This window comes from Epinephelus lanceolatus, chromosome 5, assembly GCF_041903045.1.
Source record: "Epinephelus lanceolatus isolate andai-2023 chromosome 5, ASM4190304v1, whole genome shotgun sequence".
NCBI classification, from domain to species: domain Eukaryota; kingdom Metazoa; phylum Chordata; class Actinopteri; order Perciformes; family Serranidae; genus Epinephelus; species Epinephelus lanceolatus.
In genome coordinates, this window is record NC_135738.1 from 43,265,726 (window position 1) to 43,288,860 (window position 23,135).

General features: G+C 40.8%; 1 protein-coding gene across 2 annotated transcripts in view; it reads right to left on the bottom strand.

Moving 5' to 3' along the window:
- Positions 1-23,135, bottom strand: part of galnt18a (UDP-N-acetyl-alpha-D-galactosamine:polypeptide N-acetylgalactosaminyltransferase 18a) — a 303,599-nt gene that overhangs the window by 26,659 nt on the left and 253,805 nt on the right. Inside the window, exon 10 of one of the 2 annotated variants that reach the window (XM_033635588.2) lies at positions 5,053-5,217. In XM_033635588.2, the coding sequence (XP_033491479.2) occupies positions 5,053-5,217 (165 nt within the window). Of the gene's footprint in view, positions 1-5,052; positions 5,221-23,135 lie in introns of both variants that reach the window. The other variant, XM_078168258.1, reaches the window with a different exon arrangement.

Consider the following 23,135-nt stretch of genomic DNA (forward strand, 5'->3'; position numbering starts at 1 on the left):
GCCAGTGTATTTCAGTTACCAGCAAAATGTTCAGTGACGGTGTAGCCTGTGTCAGTTGTTTTTGGCCAAAACGGGCAAACTTGCAGCAGTTTGACCCATAAATCCACCTTTCCCGCCCACCCTAGGACTTTCTCACTCTTTATATTTAATTTGTGTGTCCACCATGAGAAAAAATCCTCATTGACTTTACATTTGCATTGTTTTCATGTTGCCAGCAAGTAATTTTAACACATTTTGTGCCCACCACCACGTAATGCATTGTTGAGTGTAGTGTCCATGCCAGCGGTCTCCAGGGTCAAAGTCCTGTATTTTTGACCCATCCAGTCAATTTGACCTCCTCTCTATGCAAACTTTGTCACTCTTCATACTCAGGCTGTTCTAATGCACTGTTTGTACATTTTCCTATGAAAAGAAAAGCGCCAAAATTTGTACATATCCCAAGACATTATGAGCAATTTGAATATAACCCATGTATTTTGGAAGGCTGCGATCACATGACTAATGCGCTGACTGTAGTGAACAGAGAAGTGGCCCCATAAGGAAGCAGGTTGAGGTGGTGGATGGGTCACAAAACCAGTTAAAAAACCCCTTTCATCCAGGACTTTACCCAGGAGGGTGGTGTTTGGAACCATGTGAACTTTGAGTCATTTTAAGGTATCTTTTTTCTAAACCAAACCACAGTAACTTTACTTGCCTATACCTCACGTCCAACTTTACGTTAAGTATGTAACTTTATGCTAAGTATGTAACATCATTCGGGGGGTTGCAAATGTGTAGAAAATCATATCAAGTAAGGATGCACAATAATATTGGCATGTCATCGGTATTTGTTTTAAAATTAAATATTGGAATCAACCAACATGCTGAAAATATTGGTACATCATTGATATTGGCCAATATTGGCATGTCATCAGTATTGGCCGATATGAGCTTTTAAATGAACTATCAGAGTTGGCCAGCGTGTTTTTTTCTTATTTTGCACAATAAATGAATATTATACTTTAAAAAGAATTCAATGTCATGTCTCCATCTGCTGGTGGGCCATCACCATAAGTGTATGCATGCATAATATGATGTTAATTCTACTACAGAAGAGACTTTAATGATCACTTAATTTAGGTATCGATTATCAGTCAATTGAGTTGTTATATATTGGCAGAAAAAAATCCAATACTGTGCATTCCTAACAGGAGGTGCTCTATGAGGATACAACAGTTGTTTTACTACATCACCTGACTTCCTCCTTTGCTCCACTAATAGTAAGTACAGACACTACAGATCCCTGCCTAACAATAAATGTAAAAATGGGTCTTAAAAAGCTGCTTGTACAAACGACCTATGTGGTCATTTCAAGGAGGTCAATCTCAATCCAACAGTAGAGGAGTGCATAAAGCATGTAAATTATTCTTATCAGCTGTATTTTCAGTGCTGTTCCAGTGCTTCTCTGTTTGGATTTATACACTGTATTGTGATCGATACTAAGAGTTGCTGTTTCTCTTGATGTCTGCAAGCTAACCATTCTCCCTCAGGAAGCTCTATGAGTCAGCCTGCTCCTTACTCTTGTAGCACTGTTGTGTTGTGTTCTGCACTGCATGTAATGAACCGTGGTGAGTGCTCAGCATTTGCAAAATGAAACGTTTTATTGGGATACCTTAAGGTAAGTGGTGTCCATCAAGGGACAAATAAAAGCAGACCAACAAAATAAATAGCAGATGAAAGAAAATCCACTGATATCAGAAAACACCAGCTGCTTTATAAAAAAATCCTACCTGCTCTTGGTAGATTTTTGTGAGGCAATATCTCCCTCTCTCTCTTTCCCTCTCCCACTCTCTTCCCTCTGTCTTTCTCTCTATTGATGTCTGCTCCTTTGGGGTCAAGCTCAGTTCAATATTGTAAAAGATCTACTTATCAATAATTCACAAATACTGACTGCCCGCTTCACATGAAACACTGCCTCCCTCCGCCTCTCCTTCACTTTGCTTCTTTCCAGCACTGCCTCTCTCTGACTCTTCCCTTTTCATTAAACTCCACCGCTGATCTGTCTGTATATTCCCTCACCCTCCCTTTCTCTAGCTCTCATCTCTTCCTTCTGTCTTCTGCTGCCTGTATCTTTACACTTTTTCTTCTTTGTCCGTCTCCACCTGTGAGTTTCTTCTTCCTGCCTCTTTCCTCTCTCATCTCCATGTGCCTTCATCTGTGTGTCAGCTCCTCAGCCTACATTCTTTATGGCCTTCCTACGCATTTTCAGTGCTCAAGATTATAAATATGTATGCATGCATAAACACAAAATACTGCGCAAACACACCTATCTGTGGTTAGTTTGACTATTAGAAATATTACTGTAATAATTTCTGCTGCTTTTTAATGGAATCATGTTGTTTTCATTAATTAACATAATTCATTTTGTATTAGGCTCATTTCAGTTGTTGGCTGGCTAATCATGGAGTCTGGTTTGCAAACCATCACTGTCCTGCTGTAGGCTAACCAGCAGCCCTCTGGGTACAGACTGTATTTCTGCTGCGATGATTCGTATAATTGCAGCTAGATATTTGGACTTAAATTATTTTTGAAACCATTCCCATAATTAAATTACAAAAATAATCATAAAATTCCACCCTGTTAAAGGCCAGTACCAGGATTGATTGTTGGCATTAGAAGTATACACTCATGGAGTGAAGCACTTGGTAAGACAATGCATGCATGTTATTTGATCTAATCTGATTTGGTTGCTAGGATCCTGATTAGTATAAATTACCTTGCATATGATAGTGTACCTCTACACGGCTACCATGAATGAGTGGATGTGTCTTTGAGTCATTAGTCATGATAACAGTGCAAGTGTCTTTAATTATTTGCTTGGTTAAACAATATTCCACTTATGGTAGATGGAAAACTCAAGACCTTCTCTCAACAGCTACAAAACAGTACTCGATGAGGCAGAGTCAACCCAATCACCAGAAAAAAAAGTTGTACATTTCTGCAAACCACAGATACATTATGTTTGCATGTTATTATGTAGTAGATGCATTGCAACTTTAAATTTTCAACAATGCTGTGATTAATGTGATTAGATTTATGCACAAACACAACTTGGTTATGGTTAGGGGAAGATCATGTTTAGGTTAAAATACTTGTAATAAATAAGTGTAGGGGCAGCAATGTCTCTGTAAAAAAACAACCATGTTTCGTGCCACTATCTGCCGCTAAAAACCCCATGTTTGATGCCTAAAAAGCTGCTGAAAAACATAGCAATAACTCACTGAATCATGATTGGTTTGTTGGTCTTGAAAAATGGTCTGCAACTTGGCAGGCGTATTGCCCAGGAGACACACCATCCACCAACTCCTCCACCTCCAGATGAAAAAGTCAGTTCTTAACCACATTACTTTAGAAATGTTGATATGATACGGGGAATGTGATTATTTCATTTCATTTCATTTCATGTTCACTTTTCCTTTGAATCTTTGATACATCTAACATGTCATCATCTGTGTTACCTTGCTCTGTTCAGTTTAATCTTGGACTCTATTTGACTCCACCAAACTAAAGCAGCTAAAAAGCTGCTGGAAAAACATGGGTCCCTTAAAAATCATCCATGAAAATACAGCGACAGTTCCCTTTAATCACCCATATTTGGGGGTTAAAAAGTTGCTGGAAACACAGCGACAGATTGCTAAAAAAGAGCAGGTTTTGTTGTCTGTTCCTCTTGAACAGTGGTCTGCAGCTTGGCAGGCATATCGCCTAGGAGACACACCATCCACCATCCCCTCCACCTCCTGATGACAAAGTCAGCTCATAACTTAAGAAATGTTGATATGATAAGTATAAAATGTGCAAACATGTTGGTGGTTTGCAGAAAAGTGCACTGGCAAAATTTTCTTCTGGTGACTGGGCTGCCAGGTTTCAACCCTAAGATTACTTTGCTTTGCACACAAGTTTTAACTTGAACTTTTAATCCTTTCCTCTGATCCAGAACTAGTTTGACCTGAGGAATATGATTATTTCATTTCATTTCACGTTCACTTCCCTTTTGAATCTTTGATACATCTAATATTTCATCGTCTGTGTTAGCTTGCTCTGTTTAGTTTAATATTGGGCTTTATTTGACTCCACAAACCTTTTATGAAGAAAATGGAGTATTCGTTCAAAAAACCCCAGTGGTATGCACCTAATGGGTTTCATCGCTTTGACTTCTGACTTAAGTTAGAAGTGAGATTTCTGATTCTGGCCAATGCTTAGGGCAAGTTTTCCTGCCGGTGTGTCCAGTTGCTGTAGACAATGAGGAAACTGGAGAGCTGAAGTATGGTGAGGTACAGTTCTCTGAGGACACTGGACAATGGGTGAGAGAGAGAGGATCTAGATGATAGTGTAAGCCTCTTATTCAGTCTGTATGGGAAAAGAAAACAGTGCACACACACACCCCCACACACACACACACACACACACACACACACACACACACACACACAGTCGCGTACAGATGCACACACACAGACCAGAGATGCCTAAGGCATGAATACAGTAGTGTCTGCTTTATACTAATTATCCAGCTCCCTGCACTTATCTGTCACATTCTAAGACAACATTAAAACTGTGAAGATTAAAAATAAGACAGAGGGTTGTTAAGTCAGACACTGTGGATGTATGAAAGCTCATTACTGAAAGTAGATGTGCTTTAAAAACCCCTATCGCATAAAAAAACAGAAGAATGATCCATGCTTTAACAAACCCAGAAGAGGCACCTCTTAGAGGAAGAAACACAGTGGACAGGAGGAGGCATGAATCCTACTCAATTATTTAAGAAATGCACTCTAAAACCACGCAGCTTTGGTCCAGCAGACAACCAGCAGGAAGTTACAGCTACACACAGAATACCAAACAGCAAACCAATAAGATAAAAGGCAACATACAGTACATCTAACCAGAGGGCCTGACAGGGGTAAAACATGCACACAGCTGGAGTTCATTCTGTCTTTTGGTGCATGGAAGGTCTGGCTGCAAAGACTGCACTGAACATGTACAGATGTGGTCCTCTGTTTGAATGTGGTTTACCTGAGTGAATGTCCAGGTGAGCTTCATGTGTTTGGTGGCTGCGTAGCTGCACTCCAGCAGCCTGGGTCTGCTGTTCACATCCACCAAACACTTGTTGTCATCATCGTCAATCGTTGGACTCAGCACTCCCAGGTGAAGCTGCTGCGAGTTTGTGTAGTAGACATTCTGCTGAAAAACAGAAACAGAGACTCAGGGGGAAGGACTTTTTCTAACATGTCTGATGAAGACCCTCAAGAGCCTCTGTTCAGCCTCAGTGGCTGAGAGGAAGACCCTTTTATCTTCAGCTATGGAGAAACATCAAAATGTCACTCAGTTCTGCTGTGCTTTTGTGAGAATTTTCTTTTTTTCCTTTTTTTAAGGGGGCATTTTTTCTGCCTTCATTGGATAGTTGACAGTGGAGAGTCAGACTGAAATGTGGGCAGAAAGAGGGATATAACATGCAAAAAAGGCTGCAAGCTGGAATCAAACCAGTGAAGTTGGGGTTTTGCAACAAAAAAAAATGCTAACAAAGCAGCAGTAACTTTAAATGTCCTTAAATCTTATTTATATGCAAGTATATGTCAGCACCATCAAACAATCTAAAGAAGAACTGATTTCTGGGTACTACACAAATTATGTATTGTTTCTTTCTTTGATGCATACAATCACTGTAGATGCACCAGAGGTGGGACCGAGTCATTGTTTTGCAAGTCACAAGTACATCTCAAGTCTTTGCACTCAAGTCCCAAGTCTTAAAATTCAAATTGCAAGTCCTAAACAAGTCATCATGTGCTCTTCCAAAGGGTTCTAATCCCAAGTTGTCACATATCAATGCTTTGTCCAACACATTCTCACTCTGACCTTGTCACATATCGACATTTGGTCATGGACTTTCCACATCAAGAAATGACGTGCAAGGTACCCTGGGTGTGTTGGTTGTTGATGTTCTGGGACGCCATGTCACTTTCAGCCTGTTACATGCATTGTGTGTTTTCACAGTACACTTTAGTTTTCACAGGAAATGTACAGTTTGCATACAGTATCTTTCAAAATAAGCTCACTACGTCTGTACAAGACCGCAAATTGACGTATTTTTCTCCAACAGCAAATGCATGCGATTATGTTTTGCACAATGCATGTGGTAGGGTTAGGAGAAAAAAAAAAAAAAAAAGCAAGGTTTGGCTTTACAATCATACAGGAAGCAAACACTGCTCTCCTGGGTGAAAGTTGGTGGTTGTTAGACCCATCCACCAACCCTCCCACCTGCCCTCCTCAGACTTACAAGGGATGCTGATGTGAAAGGACGTTTTTTGTGGTTGGTGTCTGATGCCGGAAGTCACTGACCAAGCACCAGTTTTCATTCATTTGGGAGGCTAACAGCGGGCTCCCAGTTGAAAGTCCAAGGTTTGCTGGACTCATCCACCCCCCCTCCCTTTCCGCCCAGTGGAGACATCCCATGTTCTTATATTATGTTGCTGCTGGCAGTGTTTCAAGCTGATGCCACTCAGCAGCGTATCATAATGCTGTAAAAGCTGGCTCTTGCTGTTGGTGTCTGATGTCTTAATCACTGATAAAGTGGTGGTATTTGACAACGTCAGAATGAGAACAGGCTGGCTTTTCACCAAATGCAATGTCTTTTTAACAACTGAATAATAATATATAATATATATATAGTCTATGTCTAATTTTTGATGTTTTGCATACTGGAACTTGTTTTTGGTGACAGCTGCCTAGTTTTGTACAAAATTATCTTTGGCATAATTTTTCCCAACTGGCGCTCAGTAATGTAACGGTTCTCTCCTGCAAGTTGATTGGATGCTGTTGGATTGGTTCAAACAATGTGGATTTAGTACAATTTTTTAATAAAATACTTTTCAATCTTTGGGCTTGGGGGAAAGTATCAAATATTTTCAAGTCAGGTCCAAGTGAGGTCACAAATCATTCTTGTTGATCAAGTCGAGTCATCAAGTTTGAGACTTCAGTTGGACTTGAGTCCAAGTCATGTGACTGTAGTCCACACCTCTGAGATGTACTATTTAACAAGTTATGTTGGAAGATTGTCAGGACGACTTGTTTCCACTTTCTCCAATTGTTCAAAAAAGGAGCCAAAGTATCCTGAATATGGCAGCTGCATTCTTGTGCTGGTGACAGCATTTGGAGCTAGAGTCTGTGTAGTAGAGATCACTGCAGTATCAAAGTACCCACCCATACACTTGTCTGACTGATGACAAACATTGATCACAGGCACACTTTTGTCAAACCCCCTTTTTTATAACATCAAATCACTATTAAAACCAAACTTAACAATTGAACATACATCTGCAGTTTAAGAACTACCTAAAATGACAGAAACCATCCTTGGGAAAATTTATTTGATATGTAATCTACTCAGATTTTTTTTTGCTCATGTCACATCCAATAAGATAAAAGGGGCAGAGTTCATGGCTTATACTGTAGCCATGAACATGTTTTGCTTTTACTTTTGGGATGCTCCTTTGTCGTCCGTCTTCATATACAGCCTATGATTGTGAGTTATTTGGTTTAAAGGCATCATCAGTTGACCTGACTGAGAGCTGGTGGAATAGGACCACTAGAAGAAACAACAAACGTGTCTCCAGGTGAGGTACAGTGTATGGTGTGTTTTACTTTTGTTCTGAAGTGTTGATTTGGGGCATACTAAAATGTTGGGTATCATTAACTAAAATACACAAGAGCCAACAAGGTAATGTCAGTTACAGTGCTTTATCTATATAAAATTTGCTGACATTACCTAACATTAACTAAAGCTCCTGGTCGTACCAAAAACAAGTAAGGCTATAGCCAGCCCAGGAACCACAGGAAAACCATTGGCATTGTATGTTTCTGAAAATTACCTATACATTACAGTTGCACATTTCGTACATAGTCTTTTGACGTTTCTCAAATGACATAGTGTGTGAGCCAACAAATTTTTTTCTGGCATATGAGTTGCTACAGCTGCTAAGCCCCTAAGTTTATTGAATCGAGCAATGGTGCATATCATTGTTTAGAAAATAAACTTTTATTCATAAGATAAATAATTTGTTACTTCTTTTTTTCAAAGATTACACTGTTCAGGTTTCAAGTACAGATTAGAAAGAATGTGTGTTACGTGTAATGCAACGGTATTGGTCCAAGAATAGGCCCCTGTGGCACCCCATAACTGAGGGCAACATTGCATGCCAAGCATCTTGGGTACAAATATTTTCTTCATGATTGACACAATTCTCTCCTCTCTTTGGTAAAATACACAGAACCAAAACTGAGACAGCAGATACTTCAGCATTTTATAATAATGCACTTCTGCAGATGTCGAGTTGTAGTCTATATTTACAGAGAATATGGTCATTAGCAGAGTAGTGTAAGTAGGGTATTTTTTGAATGTTAAGTGTATTTTTTTTTTTTTTTTTACTTCACCTGCAAAATGTACCAGGTCTCTAAACGATATTCTCACTTTAATGTAGCGAGAAACAAACAGGCCACCTGTAACTGATCTAATTAAGAAGAAAAACAAAAAGGAGAAAAAATGAGGGGGAAATATTCAGTGGTAAGTGAAGAAGGAGGGAGAAGAGAGGTCAGGGACGGAAAAGTAGATTCAGGCTAAATATTAGCTGAGGAAACTTTGCATACCTGAAGAAACAAAACACAAGGACATGGTAATGAATGCAAATGTTGGCCCAGTTTTGAAGCTGGAAAAATGTCTACAGAGGTAAAGCAAACACACCTTAAGTATTTTAAGAAATTCAAACCATAAAATGAGCCATGCATTTCCCCGAGTTGAACAGAATGGCAGAAGACAAAGAATCCCAGACAACCTGATATGAGTACAGCAAATGAGAAGGATCAAGGTTGACACGAAATCCAAACAAGCAGAAAGTGTTGAGAACAAGGAGAAACGACAGAGTGAGTACAGAACAGCACTCCCCAGAATAAACTGAAACACTGGCTGTGTGCTCAGAGTCTGTGAGTGTGTGTGTTTGCAGAGGAGTGTGTGGAAGCCCTGAGGAGGTAATTGATGAGAATGATGACCGTCTTGCAGAAACAGGACATTTCTAGATAGGAGCCATTATCACACTGTGAACCAGCCACTGAGCTTTTAAGCTGCTGCTAAAAACACCCTGAGACAGACAACAGAGCAGATTGATGTGTATGAGTTGAGTATGTGAGAATGCTTCTGAGTGAGATTTTGGTTTCTCTGTGTATGTGCATGTACGCTAATAAGAGCGATTAAACACGCATCTGTCAATAGATTGAAGCTCATTCCCAACAGAGAGGGCTTAATGCTATCTCCTCTCCTGTCACGGCTTCTTAAAACCTCTAATAGAAGGATTAGCACAGCGTTCTGTTAGACAGATAGGAATCTCTCCTGACAGATGTACACATTTACAAGCTTGGACAGAAGAAAAAATGTAAGCCTGGCTGATTTTCTGGTATTTAATGTCTACCTTCAGCAGATGACAATTTGATCAGAGCTAAGTCTTTGTTAAGACAAACAGCGTGCTGTGTTGTGATCAGATCAATCATTTTCAGTGCTATCACATATTTCAAACAAAAGTTGTTCACTGTCAATGCACAGCACCATTCATATACCATACAGTGCATGCTACATGTTGAGAGGTGTCCTCTAAAAGAGAGCTAGAACTGGACTTTTAATTGCTTTTATGTCAAGCAAGACTCAAACTTCAGATGACCCGACAGGCATCCATCCCAAAAACTAGAAACTCACAATTTTGTATTAATAAAGCCTTCAAAGATTCATCATACAGGGAGCATTCATTGTTTCAGAAAATATTCATATTAATTATTATAACTGGCAATGTCTCTTGATATCCAGGTACTGAAAAAATATAGCCTGGGAGCTTCTGCTTCGCTCAATTTTCCTCAAAACATATACCTATGGGGCACTTCTCTTTATCTGCTGGGCAGCTGACTTCAAACTTCTGCTTCTAGCAAGCCGATACATTCTGTTGTACTGGATCAAGGAAACCCCCCAAGTCTCACAGTGATACATTTAAAGTTTTTCCTGTGGGGCACCCAACCTAACTGCTGGAAAAAATGTAGGCACTGTATGTTTCGGCTGCATTTGCACATTATCATGTAGCTGATTTGTTGAAAACTATACTTCAACAATGCTGTGGTTAACGTGTGGTTAGGTTTGGGCACAAATGTTTTGGCTAAAAAGCCACTGGAAAAACAGCAACGAGTCCCTTAAGAATCACCCATATTTGGGGGTGAAACGGCCACTGGAGACACAGCAACAGCTCCCTTTTAAACATCTACATTTGGGGGTTAAAAAGCCACAGGAAACAATGTGATGGGTCCTGAAAAACACCCATGTTTGGGGATTAAACGGCCACTGGAAACACAGTGACAGTTTGCTAAAAAACATCCAAATTTGGAGGTTAAAAAGCCGCATGAATCACAGTGATGTTAGAAAGGTGCAGGACAGCGACAGGTTGCTAAAAAACAGCTGGTTTTGTTGTTTGTTGGTCACTGACCTGCTACTTGGCAGCTGTCTCACCTTGGTGTCACATCATCCTCCAAGTCAGCTCATATACGTCTATAGAAACGTTGATATGATGCAGTGAAACATGCAAACATAATGTATTCATGGTTTACAGAAACATATACAATACTAAGCTTTTCTTCTGGTGACTGGGCTGCTTACAGACAGAGCCAGTTGTTTTCTCCCTGGACATCTTTTATGAAAATGACTATATGCTCTTGGTGAGCTTATTACTGAAAGCTTGGAATGTAGTTAGACAGGCTAATCAATGGTGTTTCCCACAGCCATCTGCTCTGGTGATGAGAAGACAAGGCAAACATGCACACACACAAACAGCACCAGCTGCAAAGCTGTCTCAGTACATAATGAAGAGGTTCTTCCTGTCGAGTGGAGCAGAAACAGCTACAGGAGGAGAGGTTAAGAGAGAGAGCAGGCAATGAGGTTAATTCCAGAAAAGCTGTTATTTATAGATACACATAACAAAGTGAAAAAAGCTTTCTTGCTCCTACTACAGCTCTCTCTCTCTCTCTCTCTCTCTCTCTCTCTCTCTCACTCACACACACACACACACACACACACACAGACAGAGAGCTCATTATGGTATCGCACACTGATCAGATTGGTCACAGTTTTAATAGGCTTTACTTCAGTGCAACGACAGCCATTTCAATATCTGTATTTTATAACCACCGCCTTTTAATGACCCGGAAAATTAACCGGCAGGCTCTTCTCTACTGCTTGTTGTGCCTTTTGCATTTATTTTCTGTGAGAGTAAAAGCTCGTTGCAAATTCACACCTTGGAATAAGATTCTGTAAATACGTAAATGGCATTTGAACCCACAAGTAGGGTGTGATTGTTTTTCTTTCCCACTGATGACTAGACACCAACAAACACGTCCTCACAGATCAATTCTGTCAAAAGTTAAATTATTAGAAAGGTCAGTAATTGGGTTCCTCTGACAAACACACACGTACTATTTGTCAAAAGTTTTTAAAGTCTGGTAATTGGTTTGCGTTTTCTTTGTATCAAAGGGACTCCCTGGTGAAATAACTCTTTTTTTTAAATCGTTAATACACTCCCAACTTTCCTTACAATAATAAATCAATGTCTTCTAAAGTCTCCTTAAAGTAAGTAAAGTCACTGTTGGAGAAAAGTTTTTTAGCCTTCCAAGTGGCAAGGTTGTGTTTCAAAGTTGTTTTACAACTAGGTTTCTCTTTATCAAGGCCTGGCAGTTTTTTTTTTAGCCTTTTACAAATCGAATCTGCTACAAGACTGCAGCTTGTTCATTTCTACCTTAATTTACTTACAAGCCCAATATCCTGGTAATTTCCACTGTGTTGACACCCACTCACACACCCACACATTGGCACAACACTGCACACACTCATACATTCTATTACTATACTTGAGAGAATTCTTATCCACTACATTTAATTAGTAGCTCTAATCTTACCATTTTTCTTTTTCGTTTTCTTCTTCTTCTTCTTCTTCTTCTTCTTCTTTTTTACTATTGCCTGAAAAACTTTGTTGGTATAAGTGATGTGGTTCTGGACTGGTTCTTCTCCCATCTGTCAAACTGGTCCTTCTCTACCTGTATTTTGTGGGGTCCCCTTGGGGTCTATCCTTGGTCCCCTCCTATTTACCATATACATTCTATTCTGGCAAATTATGCATTAACACAGTATAGATTTTCATTTCTAAACAGATGAGCCTGGCACCAACAATGTTCCTTGTCTTATGTCCTGCTTAAGTGAAGTCAAGAAGTGGATGTTTAAAAAATTTCCTGCAGCTGAATGACTCTTAATCAGAAATACTTATAATACCTCCTCTGGTCCCAGTACTACTACCATTAACAATATCTAGTAATAAGTAATTCATCCAAAATTTGTACATATCCCACATATTTTGAAAGGCTGTGATATTGTGACCAATACGCTGATGGTAAACAAGGAGGCAGTCCTAAACAGTCTTGTAAGGAAGCAGGTTGGGGTGGTGGATGGGTCAAAAAAAACCTGACTACCCCCCAGGGTTTTTCACCGGAGATGCTTGTTTGGAAATGTGTGAACAGTGAGTGAACTTTACTTGCCTAGACCTAAAGACACCCAACCATGTTTCAAAAGTTTGTTGACATTAATGGATAAACATCTGATAGGGCCAGTATAACATGTGGTGTCTCACAGGGATCAATTTTAGGACCTCTCCTATTTCTTATTTATGTAAGTAACCTGGCTGCAGCATTATCCTCTATGTTCTCAGTACATATTGCAGATGATACCAATTTATTTTCCTCACATGCTAATTTGCCTGTACTTTTGAAAAAAGCTAACTCTGATTTAGAAAGAAATTCCAAATAGTTCCAATTAAACAACTGGTCACTTAAAGAAGTATTTCACTGCTGGAAAGATGACCTTTTAATAAAACTAGAATGTCAATGCAGTAGAAAGATGCAAATACTTTTAAAATTGGTGCTATGTGACCACAAAACAGAGAAAAAGGAAGCCTTTGCTCAAAAGGAAGAAAGCTCCAACGTCCAGAATGTACTGCACCACACCAGACTAATAAACGGTCCCGCTGGTGGGTGATGTTATGTCAACACATCCAATTGAAACAAATGTTGCTGGCTGACAAGAAACAATCTCACATTGCAGTTAAACAGGAAGCTAAAGGAAGCTAGTTTCTGAAAGCATTTGAGTTGAGAAACAGGCAACACGGCAAAAGAATCTTGCTTTATATTTAATCAGCGCTGCCTAGTTTTACCATTCATTCACAGTTTTTTCAGCCTCAGTTTTCACTTTGTAGCAAACAGTATGATGCCTACTTCCAATTCACAAACTCTCTCTATTACAGCTGACCACAGTACTAAAATTAGTTTCTAAAAACAATGTAGGCAATAGACAATGCAGTAACATAATCTTGATATATATTCAATCAGCACTGCCTAGTTTTACAGTTTGATCAGATTTTGTTCTCAGTTTAAGAGAGAGGGGTGGCTTTGTCTCTTGATCTGCTTTTATACTTTTTGTGTTTGTAGTGGCAGCATATAATTCAGCACAAAAATGCTGGATTACAGCCTGTACTTCAAGCAAATGCCCAACAGCCAGCGAAACTCTGCTGGATGACGGATGAAAGTGCATCATATAATATCAGATTTGATCACATTTACAACAAAAAACAAAAAATGTTGTTCTTTGCCCCTCCAGTGAAAATAACCGAATTACTCCGGTCTCATCCGCAAGTTTTCTTAGAGTCCTGATTGATGAAACTCTTTTGGAAAATTAAATGTTTGGCTATCAGAAATGTTTATTAACTCATTGTTATAACTTAAAGCAACACAATGGAGTTTTTGAGCCCTCAAAATATATATCCAAGATCCTTGTGATGGTACAGCAACTCACAATAGGTTGGATGACACCCTCTACTTAGGAGACTCACTGTCTGCAGGTCGGCTGCCTCAGGTACATTTTAAGATAAAGTGTTAGTCTACATACAGATAGCTTTCATTTTAGTTTGTCTTTAACAGTTTGCTGTTCGCACCACTAGCGCGATGTGCTTGTGTCGACCACGATCGTAAAATCATAAAAGTGGTGAATGAGAGACTGCGGACAGAGCAGATTGAAATATGGCTTTCTACATGCTGATCACATGTAATGATAAAGTATTGGCTTGGCTGGCAGAAGTTTTATTGCACTTAGTTACATAACAAGTAATCCTGAAGTTATATTCCCTTCCTCTGTACCGCGGCCTCTCTGCTGTTGTCTGACTTCACTCTGTTGAGTTTGTGTATATGTGTGTGCGCACGTGCTGTGAGGAGGAGGTCAGCCCTGACATACAGAGAGCAACTCATTTCTGAGTTTCGAAAATGAATAAATAAATAAAGCAATCAGCCTAATCATGTATGTACAAAATGCTATAAGGCTACTTTACCTGTTCTGAAGACATGATGATCGTGCATTACACGGCCAGCTTCAGGAAGTTCACCGGTATTGTTGGCTTGTCAACAAATGCACCCGCAGAAAGATTTTTGCGACAGTTGTAACAATACCAGTTTTCCTCTGTAAGAGGACCCCATGAGGTAAAAAGCACAATCCTCCATTGTGTTGCTTTAATTAATCCTTATGTCATTTACTGCATTTGGGGAGCTACTTATTCCTTTGACTTTCCTAAGCCTTATAGTCTACAAAAAAGTTTTTGTAGAAGTGCCACATTAAGCAGCAGGGTAGAACACTCAGCCCCTCTCTTTAATGATCTAAATCTTCTATCAGTTTTTAACATAAATAAATATCATACACTTATTTTCATTTGTAGAATTTTACATGAGTCAGCTATGTTTCGCACATCTTCAGCTGAACTCCAGCAGAACCATATGAGAGAGGTCTGGAGTGGAATGAGGACCATCACTGGCTTCAGGACCAACAACCACAGAGGAGTTGAAGGCAGCGTGGACAGGACCAATGAACTGAATCTGTTTTTTAACAGATTTGACACTGCTGGCCCTGCCCATCCCCCCACTGACTCTTCTGCTGTCTGTCTTGGACAACCATCACCCACTCCACCCTCCTCCCCCACTCCTCCCTCTCACACCTCAACACCCTCCTGTGTGAGCCCTCCTCACACCTCCTCCCCCCGTGGCCAGACTGACTGCACTCTCCATCATGAGGACTACACCCCTCCCTCACGTGTCGTCACCTCCACAATGTGCTTCACTGCTGACCATGTGAGAAGACAGCTGATGAGACTCCACTCAAATAAGGCTGCAGGCCCTGATGGTGTCAGCCCCAGAGTGCTCAAAGCCTGTGCCCCCCAGCTATGTGGAGTACTTCAGCATGTCTTCAACGAAGACATCTTGCCTCATTCCTGTGCCAAAGACGTCGTGTCCCAGTGGCTCCAAGGACTACAGACCTGTGGCATTGACCTCCCACATCATTAAGACCCTGGAGAGACTCGTCTTGGAGCAGCTCCGCCCCATGGTCAAGCCACTTTTGGACCCCCTCCAGTTCGCCTATCAGCCCCGACTTGGAGTTGAGGACGCCATCATCTACCTGCTCAACCGCGTCTACGCCCACCTGGACAAGCCGGCGAGCACTGTGAGGGTCATGTTTTTTGACTTCTCTAGTGTGTTCAACACCATCCGTCCAGCTCTACTGGGTGACAAGCTGACAGCAATGCAGGTGGATGCCCCCCTGGTGTCCTGGATTGTAGACTACTTGACTGGCAGACCACAGTATGTGCGCTTGCAACGCTGTGTGTCAGACAGAGTGGTCAGCAATACCGGGGCCCCGCAGGGGACTGTCCTCTCTCCCTTCCTCTTCACCCTCTACACCACGGACTTCAGCTATTGCACTGAGACCTGCTATCTTCAGAAGTTTTCTGATGACTTTGCTATAGTTGGATGTATCAACAAGGGTGATGAGGATGAGTACAGGGCAGTTGTGGATAACTTTGTCACATGGTGTGAGCCGAACCATCTGCAGCTCAACGTGGCAAAGACAAAGGAACTGGCTGTGGATCTGAGGAGGACCAAGACACCGGTGACCCCTGTTTCCATCCAGGGGGTCAGTGTGGACATTGTGGAGAGCTATAAGTATCTGGGGGTACACATGTACAATAAACTGGACTGGGCTAAGAACACTGACGCTCTCTACAGGAAGGGCCAGAGCCATCTCTATATTCTGAGGCGACTGAAGCTGTGTTCCAGGCAAGTTTCTGAGCCTTTAATTCACCACTTCAAGTCATGACTCACGACTTCATAGCGTTCCAGGCAAGTCACGCCAAACTCTCAAAGCAACATGGCGGACCGTGCGGGGTCTATGTTTATTTATGATCACTTTTATCACCAAAGGTGCTGGTTCCTTGCCCGTTTGAGCGAAACGCAGGAGGAGAAATGGCACATAAGGTCACAGATGCTGTCAAACTTTTTATTTTACATTATCTGTGTGTTTGGAAACATATTTTGTATTAACTAGCTGTTAGAGCGGCAGCCAATAATGCGTTAACATTAGGGTTATTTTTTGTCTTTCTCACCGTGTATCACCTGCATCAACACCGCATACATGGGGCTGCCATTGTTGTTTAGAGGAGTACGGTCATTGGTTTAGAGGGTTGTGTGATGTCAGAAAGCGTAACTGGGAGTACATTGATCTGGTACGAGTTCACAGGTGGGTTAAGTTACGGGTTTGACTGCCGTTGCAGTGCACTTTCACGGGTAGAAGGTTGTAAAAACACGAGTTACGGGTTGCCTGGAACGTGCCATGAGGTCCTTCAACATCTGCTGCGCTATGCTCAGGATTTTCTATGAGTCTGTGGTGGCCAGTGCTATCCTCTATGCTGTTGTGTGCTGGGGCAGCAGGCTGAGGGTGGCGGACACTAACAGACTCAACAAACTGATCCACAAGGCCAGTGACATCGTGGGAACGGAGTGTGACTCTCTGATGGTGGTGTCAGAGAGGAGGATGCTGTCTAAGCTACGAACTATCTTGGACAATGTTTCACACCCACTCCACCATGTGCTGGTCAGGCACAAGAGTACTTTCAGTGGGAGACTCATACCACCTAAATGTACCACTGAGCGCCACAGGAAATCATTCCTGCCTGTGGCCATCAAACTGTACAACTCCTCCCTCTGAGTGGCCCTGAGACTTTTTCACACACTGTCAACATGTGCAATAATTTAACTTGTGCAATAACCCCATTCACCCTGACTGTATATATTCTGTGTACTATCTATTTAGGTTAGTATATATATTGTGTAAATAATCTTGTTTAGGTTACAATGTATATATATATATATATATATATATTTTTGTTAATAATTCTGTTTATTTGAACTATATATTTGTAAATACTCTTGTTAAATTTCTTATATTTTCACTTATCTTTCCACTCTTTATACCTTATATAGATTTCCAAAAAGTAGTATGCAACCCAAAATGCATTGCACTGATGGTACTGACACAAGAGACAGATGAGAGAGCAGCTTGATTTAAACCTGTTGTACACATTTAATATATGATGGTATGTTTAAGTTTGTTTTACCAACTGTCGTACCTGAACAAAAGTGGATTGGCAACTTATATTTGTCTAGGGCTTAATGTTACTATACAGAGGAAGGCTAACTGTGCATTCACACCAAAAGCTGCCAGAGCTGCAAAATAGCTGAATTCGCTCTAGCAGCGCCGCTGGTAAAATATTTGTGCCAGCGAAATCAGCTCAAGTCGCTCATTCATGATTAGTTATTCCCCCCCAAAGCTGTAAACCTAGGGAAAACACTGTCAGTGGTTTGGGTTTGAGTGCCTACAGTGCGAGTAGTTAAAGTGGAGGTAAGGAAAGCAAATTAATTGCATTCCCGCTAATAACAAGCGTTCCAGAGCACAAAGAATAAGTACGTGTAAGTACATGTATAATTACGTGCACTTGTGCGATTCAACATAGAAGAAGACACACTAATATGTGCTGCCAAGCTGCATGGATGTAGCTGCCGTCAGGGCTGGGTTCACGATATCCTCCGGGGCCGTGAACAGCACGGGGAATATCATCTGCTGGTGCGGGAACTGCGGCTGGATGGGGAGAGGTTCCAGCGCTACTTCAGGCTGAACATAGATCAGTTTGACAGCTTGCTGCTTGTTTTGAAGTAGGAACGAATGTGTGGTAGGAACTAAAAGTTTCTGAGGATGTTCTCTTGGTTCCACTACATTCCAATTGGTTGCTGGTCATTTGCAGCTCAAACGCGTCATAGCTAATTTGCATAAAGTTAACCAGTCTTTAACGTTCATTTGCAGCTTAATTTGCCAAACAGCCGCCACTCATCGCTTTTGCAGCTCAAAACGCCTCTAGTCGCCACATGTCCATTGAAAATGAATTAGACCTGTTGCCTTTGCAGCTCTGGCAGCTTTTGGTGTGAACGTACAGTAACGATAGCTAACGTTAGTGAGCTAGGTTGCTTTTGGTTGCTACCAGCCATGATTAGTTCCATGATGGCTTAATGCATAATCTTACACATTAAATTCACACGTTACTGCATGACTAACTGGTGAGGCAAACTTCAACCTGCACATTCTCACTCTGATCTTGGGCCCCCTTTTTAAACGCACAGAAGGTGAAGTTTCGTTTTTCATCTTTTCTTGCTGTGTTTGCCGTGCTCTCTTTCATGCAGTTTCTTGTTAAGGAATATTAATTCAGGGTGTTTCACTGGCCATTTCTAGGCATCTATGGGTGGGGCAAGATACTCGCTAGTTATGTGTCATGCCAATGTGAAAGGACAGCTATTTTCTCTGGTGTCTGACGCTGGAAGTTGCTGACCAAGCACCGGTTTTTCGACAACTTCCGAGTGAGAACAGGTTGGTTCAGCATATCAAATGACAAACAGAAATTTACTTACATTAGTAGGACAGGTTGTAATTGTGCTGCTTCCTCTGACCCAGACCTCCGCTCTATTTTTGTAAGCTGAAAACCATTTCCCTCTGTGGGAATGGAGCTTTTATTTACTTTTATTTCACAGAAAAAAAACAGTAAATTCTGAAGACAATAAAGCCTCCTTACGATAGCATTTTAAGTCTTGTGTGTGATTTATCTTGGCTTCACACAAGCAGAGGAAATCTCGACTACTCACTAGGCTAATTTCTACAATTTAAAATGCCATAGGCTTGTGCTAATAACATTAGCATGGTATATTTGTGGGGGAAACGTGTTTAGTATAAGTCAGTTGTTTTTTTGGTGAACCTTGTGAATTGCAATGGAACCAAATTTTGTAACATTACCTTTGTTTAATGTGGCTGTTGTTCCTGGCTTCATATGAGGAGAGAAAAATTTTTGGGGGTCAAATGTGTCCAGCAAAGGACAAGTGCTTTGTCTGTGAATCCTGTGAGTAATAATGAAGCCAGTTTGTGTACTTGTTATTTAAATTTTTGCTATTAAGCCATGTGTATGTTAAATGTGTGTTCTGAATCAACTTAACTATACACCACATCACAGAAACCCCACTGCTGACTAATGTTTTGGAGGTTTAACTGCAGATCTACACAGACACACCACTGCAAGTGTATAAATGCTCAAAACGGGGTAGGCTCTTCATAGAGCTGACACACAAGTTTAAATTTTCCTTAACGCTCTCTCCAAAATAGGCCTCCATTGTTGTGCTAATCAAAGAGCCCACCTGAACCCAATTTTTAGTGTCAGCCTCTGAATTGTAAGTGATGTAACTGGTTACAGGTGTTTTCACATGTGCATTCTGGTTGCAGGTGATTCATAATTAAGGGTTGTGGTATTTCAATGGCAGTGTTTCGGAAACAACACACACAGGCGTTAAGTTAATGTGCTTATGGTGTAGCATATTTGATAAATAGGCTACATGATTTAGTGGTGTAAATAATTGGGCATCAAGTAACAGTTTTTGTGTCTTGGCAACTGCAAAACCTGTTACCGCATATCAGTATGCCTTCACCTTACTCCCAATATAACCTCGCAAAGAAGTGAGGACTAGTTAGTGTGTCCTCATTTTGCAAAAGAGTCATACAGGTCCTCACAAAGACAGCAATATAAGGATCACACACACACACACACACACACACACACACACACACACACTCATGAATGCTGCCCTGGTAAATAGCCTCAAAGGTCTAATTTTCAGACTTTATTGATCCAGCCACAAACCAATCTTTTTAGCAGGGCTACACCAATATTGAGGCACAGATCAGATTTCTTTGGCCTGCTTAGTTTGCACTGCAATTTCTCATGATTTTGTCAAATACATGTTGTCACCCACACACCTCTTGCATTGGCTTGAAATGACCAAATATAATGTAAAGATGGGTTTCCTGTTCATAAACAGTCGAGGTTGAGGCAGAGAACATATTGGTATGATGTTATAATGGCTTATTAGAGACATTTTCAGCATTTACAGATAACACGACATCCTGGAGGTACATTTGTGTGGGCTATTTGATTTTCTACAATGTGACGGTGTAGAGTAACACATACAAAAGCACACTGAGGATGATAAGGATAGTTAACAATGGATTTGACCCTGGGGTTTTCATGCTCGTTTCCTAAAAATAATTTTGTAATGTTCCCGTGGTTATGCCACTCTCTTCATCTGCTGGCTCTGTGGTGTGTCCCTGGCAGAGCAGGGCTGGTATTGACCTGTTGCACACTTGGTACGTTCATACTGCCACTTTAGTTTTTATTTGCAACAGTTTAATTTGCACTACTGTATTTTATTTGCACTATTTATACTACAGGTTTTTTATTGCACTTTTTATGATTACCTCCTGGGCTAGTGCAACCGTAAGGAGCTTTTATCATTTTAGCCTTACCTGATATGAGAAAGTTGTTGTATTTATTTCATCCAGTAGTCCTGATTGCACTATTATGTTATTCAAATCTGCGCCTTGCGTACTACCTGGATGTCTTCTGTGTGTCTTGTTTGTATAATGGTTGTAACAGCTATGTAGCTATATTGCACTATGTGCCCAAGACAAATTTCCTGCTTGGGACAATAAAGTTTATCTTATCTTATCTTATCTTATCTTATCTTATCTTATCTTATCTTAAAAAAACTGTCTTTTAGACAGGACACACATTATGACTGTTGAGCCAGTCATGAATGTGATTTGGGCCTGGCTACTGATAGGACCATGTTGAACTGGGTTTGCTCCTGTCTGGATCAGTTGGTGTTGGGTGTTGGCAGACAGAAATCATGATGTGTGATATGTATATAAAGTTGATGTAACAACTCTGATCATAAGTCTTCAGATTCAGTCACTGTTAGTTGTCCTAATTAAGATATATTTTGAACACGCTTGATATTTGCAACAGACATTGGTGACTAATGACGTCACTTAAATGTAACCCATACTGGTATTGTGTTGAAGTCTGTTCCCCCTTTTAAGTTAGTTTTAAGTTGTATATTGGACAGACATTCAATCCAGACCCAGCAGCCTCGTTTAGTTTCAGTTTCACCCGATGTTGGCATGAGTTTGGTGGTTATTTACTGCCATGTGTAAAGAAGTGCTCAACTGAACGTTTGCAAATGAAATCCCTCACTTACACAGATTTCTATCTCTTTCTCTTTCTTTCTCTCTCTCATTCTCTTCTGCATATCCTTCCAGGCTTCCCTTCCTCATCTGAAGTGACTGAAAAGGAAATTGAGGAACGTTATGCATCGCTGACATTCAACAGTTCATCAGGTATTCAAAGCCATCACCATCCATCCCGTTGGACATGGACATGTGCACGCAAGCACACACACACCCACACCCACATACACACACACACACACACACACACACACACACACACACACACACACACACACACTGAAATGGATTGGTTCTATTCAGAAGGAAGAGAACCCAGAAGTAATCTAAAGGATTGGGTGAATCAGAATAAAAGGATTTGAAAGGGGAATAAGGACTGGAGGGAATAACATTACAAAAGATACTCCACAGGAATAAAGAATGAAAAGCGATAAAGGCATGATAGAAGACCAGAGGAATATTTCAACCTTTGATGTTGGCTATGAAACAGTTCCTGCTGCTTTTTGCTCTGCATCCTGGGGCTGCTTATCTCTGAAGTCTCACAACTTTTAAACATGGCATCTTTTGGGCATTCACCAGTGATTTCAAGTTCAATGAAGCAGCTTTGGTGGTAAAACCAAGTTTGAAATTGTTTTACCATGTGTCAGTTTTGAGCAGGGTTAGTCACTGAGACCTGAAATTTCATTTGACTAATGCCAAGAGATCATTTATGCACAAATGACTGTGAGAGTGAAGCAATACAGGATAGATAATAACTTCCATTTCATTCTATGTGCAGCGTGATGTATGTATATGCACCTATGATTTTAAAAGCCCAAATATCTTCCGTCTATAAAGTGATTAGTTCCCCTTGCTGATCCGGCACTGTGCAGTAATATTCTGGTACTATCTTGACTTGGCCTCATAAAAGCCCCAAAATACCCCTGTTATCTGGAGACATGTTACAGCGCAGTGGGTAAATTGTCATCCTAGAAGTCATTTTTCTTTTAAGATGAAATTCCTCCTAAACACGAGTAAACAAATTATGTGTTCATTTGCTCTGCCTTTAATATCTCAAAATAACTCAGCTGCTGCTAAATATCTGTTCACTTACACTAACTGGAGAGGCACATGCTTGGCTTTGAACTAGCTTGGGTCTTAAAATGTGAGTTTTAAAGGTCCAATGTGTAGAATTTAGGGGCATGCGCTGGCTGTAATGGAATATAATGTAATGAGTATGTTTTCTTTAGTGTATAATCACCTGAAAATAAGAATCATTGTGCTTTTGTTACCTTAGAATGAGCCATTTATATCTACATAGGAACTGGGTCCTTGTTTGTGGAGATCATCATGTTGCACTGTAAAGGCCCAAACAGACTTGGGCGGACTCTGCGGAGTCCCGGACTAAAAGTGGACGTCTGCAAGCTCTGTGCGTGCAAAGCTCAGATTTTACGACCGTGCGGACTCCGCTCCGTGCACCAGTGTCACACAAAAGACTGCTCGGCATGTATTTTTCACATCGCGGGGATTTTTCACAGACATTTTTACAGGAAACTACAACGTGGAA